The sequence below is a fragment of the Zophobas morio genome, unplaced genomic scaffold (genome assembly GCF_036711695.1).
Source record: "Zophobas morio isolate AGI-343-1 ecotype UQ-CSIRO unplaced genomic scaffold, CSIRO_AGI_Zmor_V1 ptg000010l, whole genome shotgun sequence".
Taxonomy (NCBI): Eukaryota; Metazoa; Arthropoda; class Insecta; order Coleoptera; family Tenebrionidae; genus Zophobas; species Zophobas morio.
In genome coordinates this window covers 6,313,218-6,328,640 of record NW_026972115.1, presented here as the reverse complement: position 1 = coordinate 6,328,640, position 15,423 = coordinate 6,313,218, and the positions used below count along the sequence as shown (strand labels likewise).

At 35.7% G+C, this 15,423-nt stretch overlaps 1 protein-coding gene across 1 annotated transcript; it reads right to left on the bottom strand.

Annotated features, from left to right (window-relative positions):
• Positions 1-13,400: 13,400 nt before the first annotated feature.
• Positions 13,401-15,212, bottom strand: LOC135126045 (uncharacterized). Its single transcript, XM_064051833.1, has one exon. It carries the CDS (start codon positions 15,210-15,212, stop codon positions 13,401-13,403), a length of 1,812 nt encoding a protein of 603 aa, XP_063907903.1.
• Positions 15,213-15,423: the final 211 nt, after the last annotated feature.

Genomic DNA, 15,423 nt, shown 5'->3' with positions numbered 1-15,423 from the left:
TCTCAATAAATCGAGAAATCAAAAAATTAAAAAAATCGAAAAATTGAAAAATTGGGAAATCGAAAAACCAAAAGATCGAAAAATTGAAAAGTCATGAAGTCAAAAAATCAAAAAATTGAGACACCGAAATCGAAAAAATGAAAAGTTAAAAGTTGAAAAATTGGAAAATCAAAAAGTCTAAAAGCGGAAAAAGAAAAAACGAAAAAACGGTAAAAACTGATAAATCGAGAAACTGAACAATCAAAATATCGAACCAGAGAAAAATAGAAAAATAGAAAAATCGAAAATGTGAAAAAACGAAAAATTGAAAAGCAGAAAATCTAAAACTGGGAAGTCGAAAAATCGGAAAATTAAGAAATCGAAACATTTGAAAAATTCGAAAACTTGAAAAAGTGAAATGTCGAAGAAGTGAAATGAAAAATCGAGAAATCGAAAAATATAAAATTTTAAAAATTAAAAAATTAATATCAAAAAATTAAAAAAATCGAAGTTTTAAAATCGAAAAATTGGAAAATCGAAAAACTAAAAAAAAAACAATACTTCGAAAAGTCGAAGAATCGAAATATGTATTGAATGAAAAATCCCAAAACTGAAATATCGAAAAAATGAAAAACTTAAGAATGCAAAAACTGAAAAATCCCAAAACTGAAACATCCAACATGGTCGAAAAATCGAAACCTTAAAAAAATCGAAAACTAAAAAATCATAAACTTGAAAAATCGAAAAATTGAAGAATTGAAGAACTGAAATATCGAAACAGTCAAAAGTCAAGAAATTCCCAAAATCGAAACATGGATTAATTGAAAAATCGAAAAATTCAGAATTTAGAAAAATCAAAAATTGAAAAATTGAAATATTTAAAAATCGTAAAACTGAAACATCGAAAAATTGAAAAAAGAAAACTGAAGAATGGTAAAACTGAAAAATCTCAAAACTGAAATATGTATCTAAAAACTGAGAAATTAAAAAACTGAAAAATTGAGAAACCAAAAAGTCAAAAAAGTGAAGTCGAAAAATCAAAACCTTAAAAAATTGAAAAACTGAAAAATCAAAAACCTAAAAAATTGAAAAATTGAAGAATTGAAGATATGAAAAATCGAAATATTTAAAAATCCGAGAATTGAAGAGGAGAAAAATTGGAAAAACGTAAACTTGAAATATCGAAAAATTGGGAAATCGAAAAAGTGAAAATCGTGAAATTCAAAAATTGAAAAATTCAAAAATTGCATAATAAACTGAAAAATAACAAAAGCAAGATCTCGAAAAGCGAAAAGCGAGAAATAAAAAAATTGAAAAATTGAGAAATCGAAAAATCAAAAAAGTTAAATTGAAAAATCGAAACCTTAAAAAATAGAAAAATTGTCAACCTGAAAAATCGAAAAATTGAAAAATTGAGAAGTCGATAAACGAAAAGTTGAAGAATTGAGAAACTGAAAAATCGAAACATTCGAAAGTCAAGAAATCAGAAAATCAAAACAGCGATTATGTAAAACCGAAAAATTAAGAGTTTATAAAAGTCAAAAATGGAAAAATCGTAAAATCGAAAAATTCAAGACCAGAACAAATGGAAAATCGAAATGGTCGAAAGCAAAGAAATGGGAAAATCAAAACAACAAAAATTGAAAAATTGAGAAATAGTAAAATCGAAAAATAATTAAAAATAAATAATCCGAAAAACCCGAAAACTGAAATTCCAAAAAAAAAAATGAAAAAGGAAAGAAAAACTGAAGAATGGAAAAACTGAAATATATATATATGTATCCAAAAATTGAGAAATCAAAAAGTCAAAAAAGTGAAGCCGAAAAATCAAAAACTTAAAAAATTGAGCATTTACAACAACCATTTCTTTCTAGTCAATCGTCTCACCATGCACATTTTACAAAATGAAAAACACAAAGTGGAAGTAGATCACTACACAAACACATTTATTAAAGCCATGAATCTTTACAAACGTGTTGCCGCTTTGGAAATAAAAACGACTTTCCTGGACGAAGAAATCGATTTTCGGGAAGGAGCAACTCCGACAATGTTTGAATTTTCCGCAACCCCTGGTAGAGATTTTGAACCGATCACCAACCAAGAACTTATAGAAAAGAAGGTATTTTCTTCGGGATCTTTCAAGGGGTACTTCATTATAGCATGGGATGTCGATACGCTTCATCGTTTCCTGGACCAGAATTTCGAAACTATAATTCCTGAAAGAAGAGCGACTTATGCGCTCCAGTTTGTTTTTCTTGGTGCGCACCAATGTGATACGGTTGACCACCAAGTAAGCAACATTTTGAGACGTTTCTGGGTGGACTACAACGTGATTAACGTCATTGCTCAAACACCATGCTCTTGTCAAAAAACGCGCATTTATATTTATCGTCCGTTCGTCAAAGTTAACGATTCTTGGGGAATAACAGAGTACTACAGTTTCAACGAAGCCACGAATAATTTTAGAACCATCACGAATCTTGTTGATAATTTGAATGGGTTTCTGTTGAACATTGGGCTTTATTCAACCCCGGATACCGATTTGCCGCGTAATTTACAAGCCATGCCCATTTATAAAAATGTATTGCTTCCGAACGGGGTTGGTGGCCTGGACTTATTAACACTGGGTTTTTTGGCACAATCTCTAAATTTTGATGTTAACGTAGTAGGTAATATGACAGCAAAGACTGCCAGCGTCCTGTTACCCAATGGTACTTTTACACCAGGAGAACTACGAGATTTAGTCGACCGAAAAACAATGTTCTGCTGTAATAATATGTACTTGGAAAACTATACTAAACAGAATCTTGAATTTACAGTACCACGTATAGTTGAACCTTTATGCGTAATAGTACCAAAAGCCACCAAGATTCCAAACTGGACTGGTTTGTTTAAATGTTTCACTAAACTGACTTGGTTTCTAATTTTTGCAACTTGTGTCGTCTGCACGATCTTCTGGTACTACATAGTACCGACCAGAAATTTCGGCAACGCGTGCTGGGACATGTTTTCGTGCTTTTTAGGCGCCGAAGTTCTAGTAGTACCCAGAAACGCTCAATTATTTCTATCGTCGTGTCTTTGTTTCAGCATTATAGTGATCGGAGTTATTCAAGGCTCGATGTTTGAAACTTTCACCACGACAAAATACGGTAAAGACATCAACACTCTCGAAGAACTCGACAAGTCTGGACTACCGATCGAATCTTTTACGTTGCCTCAAATTTATAGCGAGTCTCCTATTATCAAAAAACTGAAAAACAAATCAATACCTAGAAGTTCAGGCATATTCGAAAAGATTGCTGTTTATCGCAACGCAGCCACAACCGAAGCCAAGGTTGTTGCAGATTTTGTTATCAAAAGTCTGTACGTGGACGGCGATGGGGTTCCCCGTCTACATATCGTCAAGGAATGTTTAATAAATAAGTTGGCTGTTTACATGCTACCAAAAGGTTCGGTTTTCTTGGACCCCATCAACAACGCTCTCATGAAAATGGTGGACTTCGGTTTGTTGAAAAAATGGCGGCAGGATATGTTCTACAGTGTGTTTGTGGAGAAAGCGGAGCTTTTGAGGAAAAACACGGAAGACGATCGGGCGTTCTCGTTACACGATTTGCAAATTGCGTTCTATGTTATTATTTTAGGGAGTGTGTTGTCGACTTTGGTCTTTGTCTGCGAAGTGTTGTCTAAAAGAAAACAGAGTGGTTGCAATAATATTTAAATTTTTTGTCACTTGTAATGAAAACAAAAATGTGTAAATCAAAAGCACTTAGACCGAATTTTGGCAAAAAGAATTAAAAGCAACATAAACTGTTGATAATGATTGTTTTTCCAGTATAAACATAATTCACTTGCTGTAAGCCATGATTCTAACCGGTTTCGACCATAATTTCTTGCTGTTTCAACTTTCGAATTCTCAGTTTTTCGAAATTTTAGTTTGGGGACTTTTCAGTTTACTCCTATTTGTTATTCAATTTTTAGATTTTACAATTTTTCAATTACTCGGTTTTCATTTTTTCTTTTCAATTTTACGATTTTTAAATATTTCGATTTTTCAATTTTTACGATTATAACACTCTTTATTTGTCGATTTTTCAATTAATTGATTTTTCGGTTTTTTTGGTTTTTCAATTTTTCAATTTTTTCAAGTTTCGATATTTCGACTTCACTTTTTTGATTTTTCGATTCTTTAGGTTCTCAGCTTTTGGATATTTCAGTTTTGGTATTTTTCAGTTTTTCGATTCGTCAGTTTTTCTTTCATTTTTCAGTTTTTCGATATTTCCATTTTTGACTTCTGGATTTTTCGATGTGTCGACTTTTTACTTCTTCGATTTTTAAATTTTTGGTATTTTAATTTTTCAAATTTGACATTTATAAATTTACTGTCAATTTTTCGATTTTTTAATTAATCGATGTTTTGATTTTCTTGAGTTTCCAGGGTTTCGATATTCCTGTTCTTCAATTCTGTAATTTTTCGATTTTTCGGGCTTTTTAGTTTTCATTTTTTAGTTTTTTTTGGTTTCGATTTTTCGACTTCACTTTTTGGATTTTTCGATTGCTCAGTTTTTCGACTTTTTAGGTTCTCAGTTTTTGGATATTTCAGTTTTCGGATTTTTCAGGTATTCCAATTTTCAGTTTTTCGATATTTCAGTTTTGGAATTTTTCAATATTTCGATTCGACTTTTCGATTTTTGGCTTCTGGAGTTTGCGATGTGTCGATTTTTTTACTTTTTCGATTTCTCAATTTTTCGATTGCTTAATCTTTCGATTTTTCAACTTCCCGGTTTTAGATTTTCTGATTTCAATTGTCGTTTCAAATTTTTCGATTTTTCAATGTCTTGATTTCCCGATTTCGTTACCAATTTTTGGTTTTTCTTTCATTTTTAAGTTTTTCGATATTTTAGTTTTGTGATTTTTCAATTTTTCGATTCTTCAACTTTTCGATTTTTGACTCCTGGATTTTTCGATGTGTCGATTTTTTACTTTTTCGATTTTTAAATTTTAGATTTTTTAATTTTTGAAATTTTAGATTTTTCGATTTCTGGATTTTTCATTTTAGTTCTTCGATATTCCAATTTTTTCCAAGTTTTCGAATTTTTAAAATGTTTCGATTTCTTAATCTTTTGATTTTTCGACTTTCCGGTTTTGGATTTTCTGTTTTTCATTTGTCATTTTCTCAAATTTTTGATTTTTTAATTTTGCAAATTTGACTTTTATAAACTCTCAATTTTTCGATTTTTCAATTGATGGATGTTTCAATTTTCCCATTTCTTGATCTTCGAGTGTTTCGATTTTCCTGTTCTTAAATTCTTGAATTTTTCGATTTTTCAATTTTTCGATTTTTTAAGGTTTCTATTTTTCGACTTCACTTTTTTGATTTTTCGATTTTTCAGCTTTTATATATTTCAGTTTTAAAATTTTTCAATTTTTCAATTCTTCGGCTTTCTATTTTTGACTTCTGGATTTTTCGATGTATCTACCTTTTTATTTTTCGATTTTTCAATCTTTGGATTTTTAAATTTTAGATTTTTCAATCTTTTGATATTTTAATTTTTCAATATTTCTTAATCTTTCGATTTTTAGACTTCCTGGTTTTAGATGTTCTGTTTTTCAATTTTTCGATTTGTAAATTTTTCATTCCCGATTTATCGAGATTTGATTGTTCAGGTTTTCGATTTATCAGTTTTTCAAGTTTGCATTTTCGCCTATTTCGGTTTCTCAGTTTTTCCAGTTTTCCATTTTTTCGTTTTTTGATTTTTCCGCTTTTCTAATCTTTCAATTTTTAACTTTTTGTTTGTTGATTTCTCTATTTTTCGATTTTTCGACTTCATCACTTTTCGATTTCTCGTTCTTTTGATCTTTCAATCTCTTAATTTTTCAATTTTTCGAATTTTTAAGTTTTTTGATTTCTCGATTTATCGAGATTTGGATTTTCCGATATTTTGATTATTTTGATAAATTGTTCAATTTTTAACTTTTCGATTTCTCAATTGTTCTACTTTTCGACTTCACGATTTCTTGATGTTTCGATTTTTCGATTTCTCGGTTTTTCGACTTTCCAGTTTTTCGATGTTTCGATTTTTCAGTTATCCGATTTTTTCAATTTGGGGGTTTCGATGTCTCGATTTTTCGTTATTCGGTTTTTAAATTTTAGATTTTTGAATTTTACATTTTTTCGATTTTCTGATGTTCCATTTTTCGATTTTTTAAGGTTTCGAATTTTCGATTATTTTAATTTTTCTTTTTCTTTTCTCACTGTTATTATCATACAATTTTTAGTTAAAAAAAATATGTAAAATCATCTAAATATATACCAAAAATATTCGCTTAGTCGTTATAAAAACCGACCAAACAACAATTTCCCGCAGAAATTATAGTCCAAACCAACCAAATCGCTTCTGAACGCTTAGAGTCGACATTGGCTTGAGCGCGCTCTGGTCTGTAGATCAAACAAGTTCTCAGGCGACGATTTCCGCTAAATATTGGTATTAACTTGTTCTAAGTACACAGAAAACTTTTGTTTTGAGTTTATTTGCTATCACTCGTAAGGTATGGAAGCAATTAGATTAACACGTTTTACTTGATTTGGAACAATTTGTAATTGAAAACAGTTAAATAAAAGCACCATAAAACTGCTGTCAATCGATTTGATGTACCTGGACGTTCCTCTACATATAAACCTAACTTATCATTTATTGACAAGGAAGACAGTATACATATAGTTGATGAATGTTTAACAACTTATCTCGTCAGTTATTTGGTACCAAAAGGGTCGGCTTTCTTGACCATCTTCAACAACGCTCTGGTAAAAATGACTGAATTTGGTTTAGTAAACAAATGGCGCCAAGATATGTTCTTCAGTATATTTATGGAAAACCTAATGAGTTTGGAGAAAAACAAGGACAGCATTCGGGAATTTTCTTTATATGATTTACGAGTGGCATTCTATGTTGTTATTGTCGATTCTGTATTTTCTGTATTGGTATTTGTTTGCGAAGTGTTGTCTCTTAGGAAATAAATGTCTTGTACACAGAAGACTTTTATTTTGAATTTATCTGCTACTAAAGTAATTTCATTTACACATTTTACTCGATTTGGAACGATTTGTAATTGTAATGACTTAAAAAATTCAACCAAATACACTTACACTAATGTTCAGCAACAGGATTAATAGACCATAAAATTGCCGTCAATCGATTTGTTAAAGACGTTTCTTCGTTTACAAACATAACTTATTCATTCCCAAAATGAGAAACAATCTGTTTTTGGGAACACTTTTGCATATTTTAACAATTTCGTTATCAATTATGTTAAAAATCACTGACAAATCAGAAAAATGTAGCCACTTTTATAACGATTTCTGGACAATCTACGAAAACCATTTTTCTTTAGTCAACAAATTTACCATACACGTCGTACAAAACGAAAAAAACCAAGCTGAAGTAAATCAATACACAAATATTTTTTTAAAACGGATCAATTCGCACTTTGATGCTTTCAAAATAGAAGAATCTTTTTTGGGTGACTTAAAGAAACACAAACGTCGGTTTTGCAAAAATTGTATAATTCCTGGTACCACTTTGGATCCAATCGACCAGCAAGAACTCGCACGAATCAAACTATTGTCGTCCGATTCGTCGAACGGGTACTACATCGTGTCCTGGGACGTTGAAACCCTTCACGACTTTCTGGATCACAATTCTAGTACCATTATTCCAGAAGAGAGAGCAACGTATGCGTTACAGTTTGTTTTTCATTCATCCGAGTACTGTAGTACCATCGAATACCAAATTGGTGCCATTTTACAACGTTTCTGGGTGGAGTACAACGTCGTTAACGTCATTGCTCACACCCCATGCTCTTGCCACTCATCACGAATCTACATTTATCGCCCCTTCGTCAAAATCAACGAGTCTTGGGGAATCACACAGTACTACAGTTTTGACGAAATCACCAGCAATTTTCGAACAATCACAAACCTTTTAGACAACTTCAACCAATTCCCTCTAAACATAACTATCCTTCCGAATTTACTAGGTGCAGTTATAAATTTACCCAATCTTTTGAAACACAACCCAATTTACCAGAACTTATCTTCGTCCAAAGGATTTGCAGGTGTGGATGGACTAATCTTGGCAACTTTGGCGGACCGTTTCAATTTTGATGTAAACCTAGTCAACACAACGACTGACAAGTACTTTAGCGACTTTTTACCAAAGGGTACGTCCTCGTCGGCTGGTTTGAACGACGCTTTAGAACCCAAAGTAGCCTATAGCGCAAACTCTAAATTTTTGCTACGCTATGATTTAGACGTCGATTTTGTCGTCGTACACGCAGTGGATCGTCTATGCGTGGTGGTACCAAAAGCTCAAAAAATTCCAAAGTGGACTGGTTTGTTTCGGTGTTTCACCCGTAGCGCGTGGTTTTTGATTGCTAGCACTTGCATTGTTTGTACCATCGTGTGGTACCTAATTGCACCCACTACAAGTCTCAGCGATTGTTTTTGGACGATGTTCTTCTATTTGTTTGGAAGCCCGGTCAAAGTAGTACCCCGAAACAATCAACTGTTCATTCTAGCTTCATGTCTGTATTTTAATATAGTAGTACTAGGAATCATTCAGGGTTATTTGTTTCGGACGATTACAACCACCGAATTTGGGCTAGATTTGGACACGCTAGACGATGTAGACAAGTCGGGTTTGACTATAGAAACGTCGTTGTGGTTGCCTGTAGACGGTAACTCCTCCACGATTGCCAACTTGCGAAAAAAATTGAAATGGACGGGGTTCCACGTTTACGATTCGGTTGCTACTCACCGAAATATTGCAGCTACAAATCTACAGTTTTATGCAGATTTTTTGATTAGAAGTAAATACATAGATGAAGAGGGGCTACCGCTTCTACACATTGTCGACGAATGTTTAATTACCTCCTTCGTCGGGCACTTTATGCCCAAAGGGTCTGCTTTCTTCACTATTTTTAATAACGCTATCATGAAAATGGTCGAGTCGGGTCTAGCATATAAATGGTTACGAGATATTTCCGACAGCAAAATTACTGAAAATATTATAAAATTAAATAAAAACAAAGAGGTCACTCGGGCGTTTTCGTTGTATGATTTACAGATTGCCTTCTATTTGGTTGTCTTTGGATGCATAATTTCTGTCTTCATTTTTCTGAGTGAAGTTCTATGGCACAAAAAATACACCCTTAGAATAAAAACACAATGAACTAGTTTTTATTAAGTATGTACGTAACTTATAACAAATTCCAACACGAAAACTACCATCGAACACCCATGTCCTAGAACTATGATACGAAAAGCCGCTTGCATGTCGTAGATGGTAAACGAAGCAAAACTAATACCACGGTCTAACCCCTTCGTTGCTTCTGTTTCTATGCTACTGGACACATCGCGGTACCACTTCAACGTAAAACCACCTTCAAACAACCTCATAATAACGCTATTAAAAGCAAACAAAAATGGTGACCCTTTTGGTACTATATCAACAATCAAAAACGAAGAATGACATTCACGTACCATGTGTAGAAGCGGCACGCCATCTTTCCCCGTGTACTCGATTCTAATTATGCGATCAAGATCCTGCTTCCGACCCCATGTAGCAACCAAACCCTCGGCCACTTGGTCGTAGGTACTGCGACCATGAGTCGGTACCACTCGTGTCTTCAATTTCGTCATCAATTCTGATTCGTCGTCTCCAACAAGGTACCAGTAGTTAGTAGCAATGGGCAAATTTGACTTGTATAAATCGTCAAGGGTGTTAATGTCACCATAAAACACAGTCGTGGAGAACTCGGTAAAAAAAGCACCATCGATAACTCCAATAATGATGATATTGAACACGAAGCACGCAGTGAGGAAGAAAGCTTGACCCAACGTGGGTACTATTTTGACGGGAATTCCAACCAAACACGCGTAGACTTGCCAGGTCGCTTTGGAAAGTTGTCGGGATGGTCCGATCCAGAACCAAAACACCACACAAAGCAAGCTTACGAGGAAAATGGCGCTCCAAGTCACACAACTAAAGCACGTAAATAACGTCCTCCATGCTGGTATTTTCGGAGATTTGGGTACCACCATGCAGAACTTGTCGGAGTCGTACGGTACCGTGAACTCGATTTTTCGGGTGTCGTAGTTCTTTAAAAAGCGACCGTTCGGACTGTAGTGGACTTTTCGACTAACGACGTCTGCCAGAGATCCAGTGATAGTACCATTGTCCAAGACGCGACCAAACGGTTCTCGTTCTTTATTTTGTATTATGATTGGCTCAAAATTGAAGTGCTTTGCCAAGTTTCCTAGAAGGAAAGCATCTATGCCTGCGTATCCTTTGGAGTGGGATAGGTCACCATAGATAGGGTTGTCGCTCAAAAATTTTGGCGGCGATTTCAGTACGTTGGGGATTCTCCAAAACAAAGATACTTTGAGAGGGAACCCGTTAAAGTTGACTGATGGTCTCCCGATTAGTTTCACATTGGTGAGTATTTCGTCAGGGTCGTAGGAACGAGTGACCCCCCAGGTGGTACCAGTGCGATTGAAAGCAAAGTGTTTGTACACACTTTTTCTAACACAAGAGCACGGAGTTTGCGCTAAAACGTTAAGAGTACCGTATTCCATCCACAAGTGTTGTAAAAGTTTACTAATTTCGCTGTACACTGTATGGCAGTACTCATGGAAGATGATGAAAATGGCGTAAGTTCCTCTTCTTTCACCAATTTGGGTACCGAACGCCGTTTTTAGAAACTTTGTTAGTACTTCGATGCTCCACACGATGATGATGTGACCTCCGATGTCGATAATGTCGAAATTGTCGTCAAACGTGAAATTTTTGTAGAGAAAGAGTTCCTCAAGACTAAAGTACTGTCGCATTTCGTTCATTTTAACAATGAGTTTTTCTGTAAATTCGTTAAGTTCGTGGTGGTGCTTAACAGTTTGAAGAACTGTTATTTTTAGCGATCTGACGAAAGAAATGTGTGTTTTGTACACTAACCAGTGGTTGTCGGTCATCAAACAAGTGTCTTTGTTTTGGATAAGTTGCCTCAAACAATGTGTCTGTAAAAATGTAAAGACTATAATTAGAGAAATCAGTTTCATTATTTCATGGCTTCTAAACAACAATCAGTATCGATTAAGGTCTCTTGGAATAACAATAAATCACGTCAGCTCTAATTAATTGATGGAAAGGTGGCAATTAAGTTGTTATTCTGCGGCCTCCTTCTAAGAAATCAGCATTTAGGCACTCATAACAAACGAGAGTTGCTTTGATTAAAAGAAAACCAGTTGAAACTGATCGTATCTAAATCAAAGCTTCTATAAATCACATCCTTGTCCATTTTCGTCCAATTAATTTCAACCGAATAAATTATGCACAGACATAATCGATCTTGTTAACACTAACAACATTAATAACGACGTCCATCTAAACGATGCTTCAGATTTTTTTACTCACGATCGTGTTGTTGCTAACCCAAGCCGTGAGTTTTTTAGAGCAAGAAAACGTTTCGAAAATGGTCAACATAGACGAACTTTTGGAAATCTACAAGAACCACTTTATTCTGGTTCGTTCGTTAACTTTTACCCTCCTGCAAGATTCGGAACACCAAATGGAACTCAGTCAAGTCGCACTTAAACTAATACAGAACATCCACACACTCAAAGTGGTACAAGAAAAATTTTTACCCAGAGATAGTGCGACCCTTCCTTTCCACTTTTCGCCACCGGGTAATCTTTCCATCCACTCAGGTGTGAAACCACCAAAGGAAAAAGATTTCGTCAAAATTAAATCCCTGTCTTCGGATTCGTCAGAAGGTTACGTCGTCATCGCGTGGAACGTCCAAGTACTTTTACAGTTTTTATACGAAAGTTTTCATGTTGTAGTACCCGAAGCACGAGCCACTTATTTGTTGTTGTTTGTTTGTCCCGACTGCGCAACCTTTGAAACTTATTTAAACGGGGTTTTAAAACTTTTTTGGGTTAAACATCAAGTTTCTAACGCAATCGGGCACTCGCTGTACCCGTGTGGTGGTACCACAATCTACACTTTTCACCCGTTTGTCAAAACCATGGATGGTACTTGGGGTCTAACTCAAGGGTACACAAAGGACGAAATTCTTAGCGACTTTACTTTAATGACAAATTCGTTCAGTGATTTCCAACAAATCCCATTGCGAGTGGCACTTTTTCAACGAAAACCAACTGCCACTAAAGCAGTACCGAAACTACTAAATTTGAACCCGATTTATCAGAACTGGTCGCTTTCTGATGGTTTTAGTGGTTTGGATGGTTGTCTTTTGAGAGAACTCTCTCGGTCTCTGAACTTTGACGCCGTGGTGGATCACATTGAAGGTACGTACGGACGGGGGTTTCCCAATGGTACTTTCACGGATACTTTAGGCCAATTGGTTAACCATAAGGTTCACTATAGTGCGAACGGGTGGTTCCTCACTGACTACCAAACCAACGAGATTGAGTTCACGACGCCCTATAGTTCAGATCAGGTGTGTGCGGTGGCCCCAAAGGCACCAAGAGTACCACCATGGAAGTCTCTCATCTTCTGCTTCGATCTATTTTCCTGGATATTTATTTTCTTTATGTGCGGTTTGTGTGTTCTTTTCTGGTATATTCTAAATGCGAATAAACGCACGAGCGTGATCTTCTGGGAAATGTATTCAGTTTTGTTCGGGATTCCAGTCCGAATGGTACTACTTCCGAACCAGTACTTCTTCGTCGCTTCCTGCTTGGTGTTCAATATTATCATCATGGGTGTAATTCAAGGGTCGTTTTTCACGGATTTTACCACGGTGGTGTATTACAGGGATATTAACACTCTTGAGGAGCTAGATGAATCGGGGTTATCGATAGCAACGTCCACGTGGTACTTGGATTACGACTCCTCTGAGTTAATGAAGAGTTTGAAGAAGAAACAGGTTGAGAAAACTGAAGAGTCGTTTGGAATGGCGGCCCACAGGAGAAACGTTGCAGTTTTGTATAGGAAACAAGACGCAGAATATCTGGTTAATGTGAAGTACCTAGGGGTCGAAGGGTCTCCGCTTTTACATATAGTGAATGAGTGCCTCCACTCTTTTTTGATCGTGAACGTGCTCCAAAAAGGGTCTCCGTTTTTGAAAACTTTCAACAATGTTATCGCAAAGTTGGTGGAAGGAGGTTTGCCACAGAAATGGTACCACGATGGTTTAGAAGCTGGTTCGCGGGAAAAGTTGATGGAAAAAAAACGAAAGAAGCTTAAGCGCGTTGGTCACTTAGGTGACGTTCAGTTAGCGTTTTACGTGCTTGCACTTGGATATTTGTTGTCTGGTTTATTGTTCTTGCACGAAAGATTCAGAAGAAATTTTTTAATGTATTGCCTATAAAATACTATAGCTTACAATAAAATGTTTCTGCTTTATCACTGTTTATTTCTACAGTTATATTTCACCAAAACTTCGCCTAAGTAAGTCAAAACAGAAATAAAATAACCTATCACTAGTAACCTGAAACCAATTTGCATGTCATACAGGGTGGCGCTTAAAGAGTGACCTTGTTTTTCAAAATTTTTCAAATTTTCTATTTCGAACCCTTCAATGACGTCGTTGTCCCACTTGGTGGTGAACCCCGCTTCAAACAAACGCAACATAACCTCATTTATAGCGTCCAAGTAAGGCGATCCTTTCGGTACTATATTGGCAAGCAAAATCGTCGAAAAACACTCCTTGACGTTATGGACAAGTGGAAACCCGTCCTTACTCTTGTATATAGTTTTGAGCAAAAAATCCATATCTTGTTTCCTGGTTATAGTACCAACGTTCCCTTTGAAAGCGGTTTGGTCAAACGGATCTTCCGTCACTGGTACCGCGTGCTGTCGCAACCTTGTCGTAACGTCCGAGTTATCGTCTTCAACCAGAAACCAGAAATCTGTAGCTATGGGGAGGTTCGACTCATACAACTCCTCTAAAGTATCTATATCTTTATAGAACGTAGTAGTCGTGTACTCGGTGACGAAAGACCCTTGAATTATTCCAAATATGATGACGTTAAAGAAAAAACAAAAAGCCAGAAACACGAACTGAGTATTCGAAGGAGACACTCGTTTCGGGATTCCAACCATAAAAGCGAAAACTTGTGACATAGATTGAAGGAAATTCGTGTATGGACCTACGAAGTACCAGACGATGGTGTACACAATACACGACAACAAAATCAACATCCATGACCACGCTGTGAAGCAATTGAGTAGTTTTCTCCATACTGGGATTCTGGAAGCTTTTGGTACTACCATGCAGATTTGGTCGCTGCTGTAAGGAATGGTGAACTCGATTTCTTCGGTGTTGTAGTCTTTCAAAAATCGGGCGTTGCTGCTCAGTTGTACTTTTTGGGTAACTATGTCACCCAGTGTGGCGATGGCAGTACCGTTCGGAAGAACTCTACCGAATGGTTCTTCGTCCCGATTTTCCACTATAATGGGACTAAAATTGAGCTTTTGTGCCAACGCACCTAAGATAAGAGCGTCCACACCTGCGTAACCCTTGGAGTGGATTAGGTCGCTGTAAATGGGGTTGGTTTGTACGTAGCTGGGTAGTTGTTTGACGACGGATGGTTCTCTGATAAATAGAGACACGGGAAGCGGGAACTGGTTCATGTTGAGTTGTCTGGTCGAGATTAAGTCAGGATTATTTAGTACTTCGTCGAGGGAGTACGACTGCGTGTTGTTAGTTACATCGAAGGGACGGTAGACGTAGATTTTGGTACTATCGCACGAACAAGGTGTTTGTATCGTGATTTTTGCGACGTGGTACTTCAACCATAGTTGGTTTAAAATCTGGTTAAAGTCGTGATGTACTGTATCGCACTTATCAGTGTGGAAAATGATGAGTATTGTGTAGATTGACGTTGGATTAGGAAGTACCAATCGATAATCGGTTTCCAGAAATGTCTCCAAGGTTTCGATATTCGACACACATATAAAGTACCCGTCTTTGACGTTGAAGTTGTGGGTACTTGCATTGTCAGACAGACGTTTTTCTTGTACTTTAAAACTGTGGTTTAGAGTGCTCAATTCGCGAATTATTGACACCGAGAGCTCGCTCACTTCGTTTTGGTACTGACCATCTTGCAATATTATTACATTCAAAAAATGAATAAGTGCAAAGTGTGCTTTATATAGTAACCAGAAGTCGCTTGAAACCGTGCACGAGTTACTTTTTAACAGCGATTCCGACATGTTAAAATAAAAATATTTTTATCGGGTTTTCTACCATAATTTAGTCTAATAATAATTAATCATGACAAGTTTTATTGATCACAGTTAATACAACGAAAATACATATTTATCAAAAATTATATGTTATTAAGATATTCAAAACTAGTTCCTGGAAATATTGCATTTTGACGTTAGCCAAAACAATACGTCACTGCGACAAGCGTGTGCCTCA

Coding starts and splice junctions, on each gene's coding strand:
- LOC135126045 (XM_064051833.1), bottom strand. CDS start 15,212: ATGTCGGAATCGCTGTTAAAAAGTAACTCGTGCACGGTTTCAAGCGAC.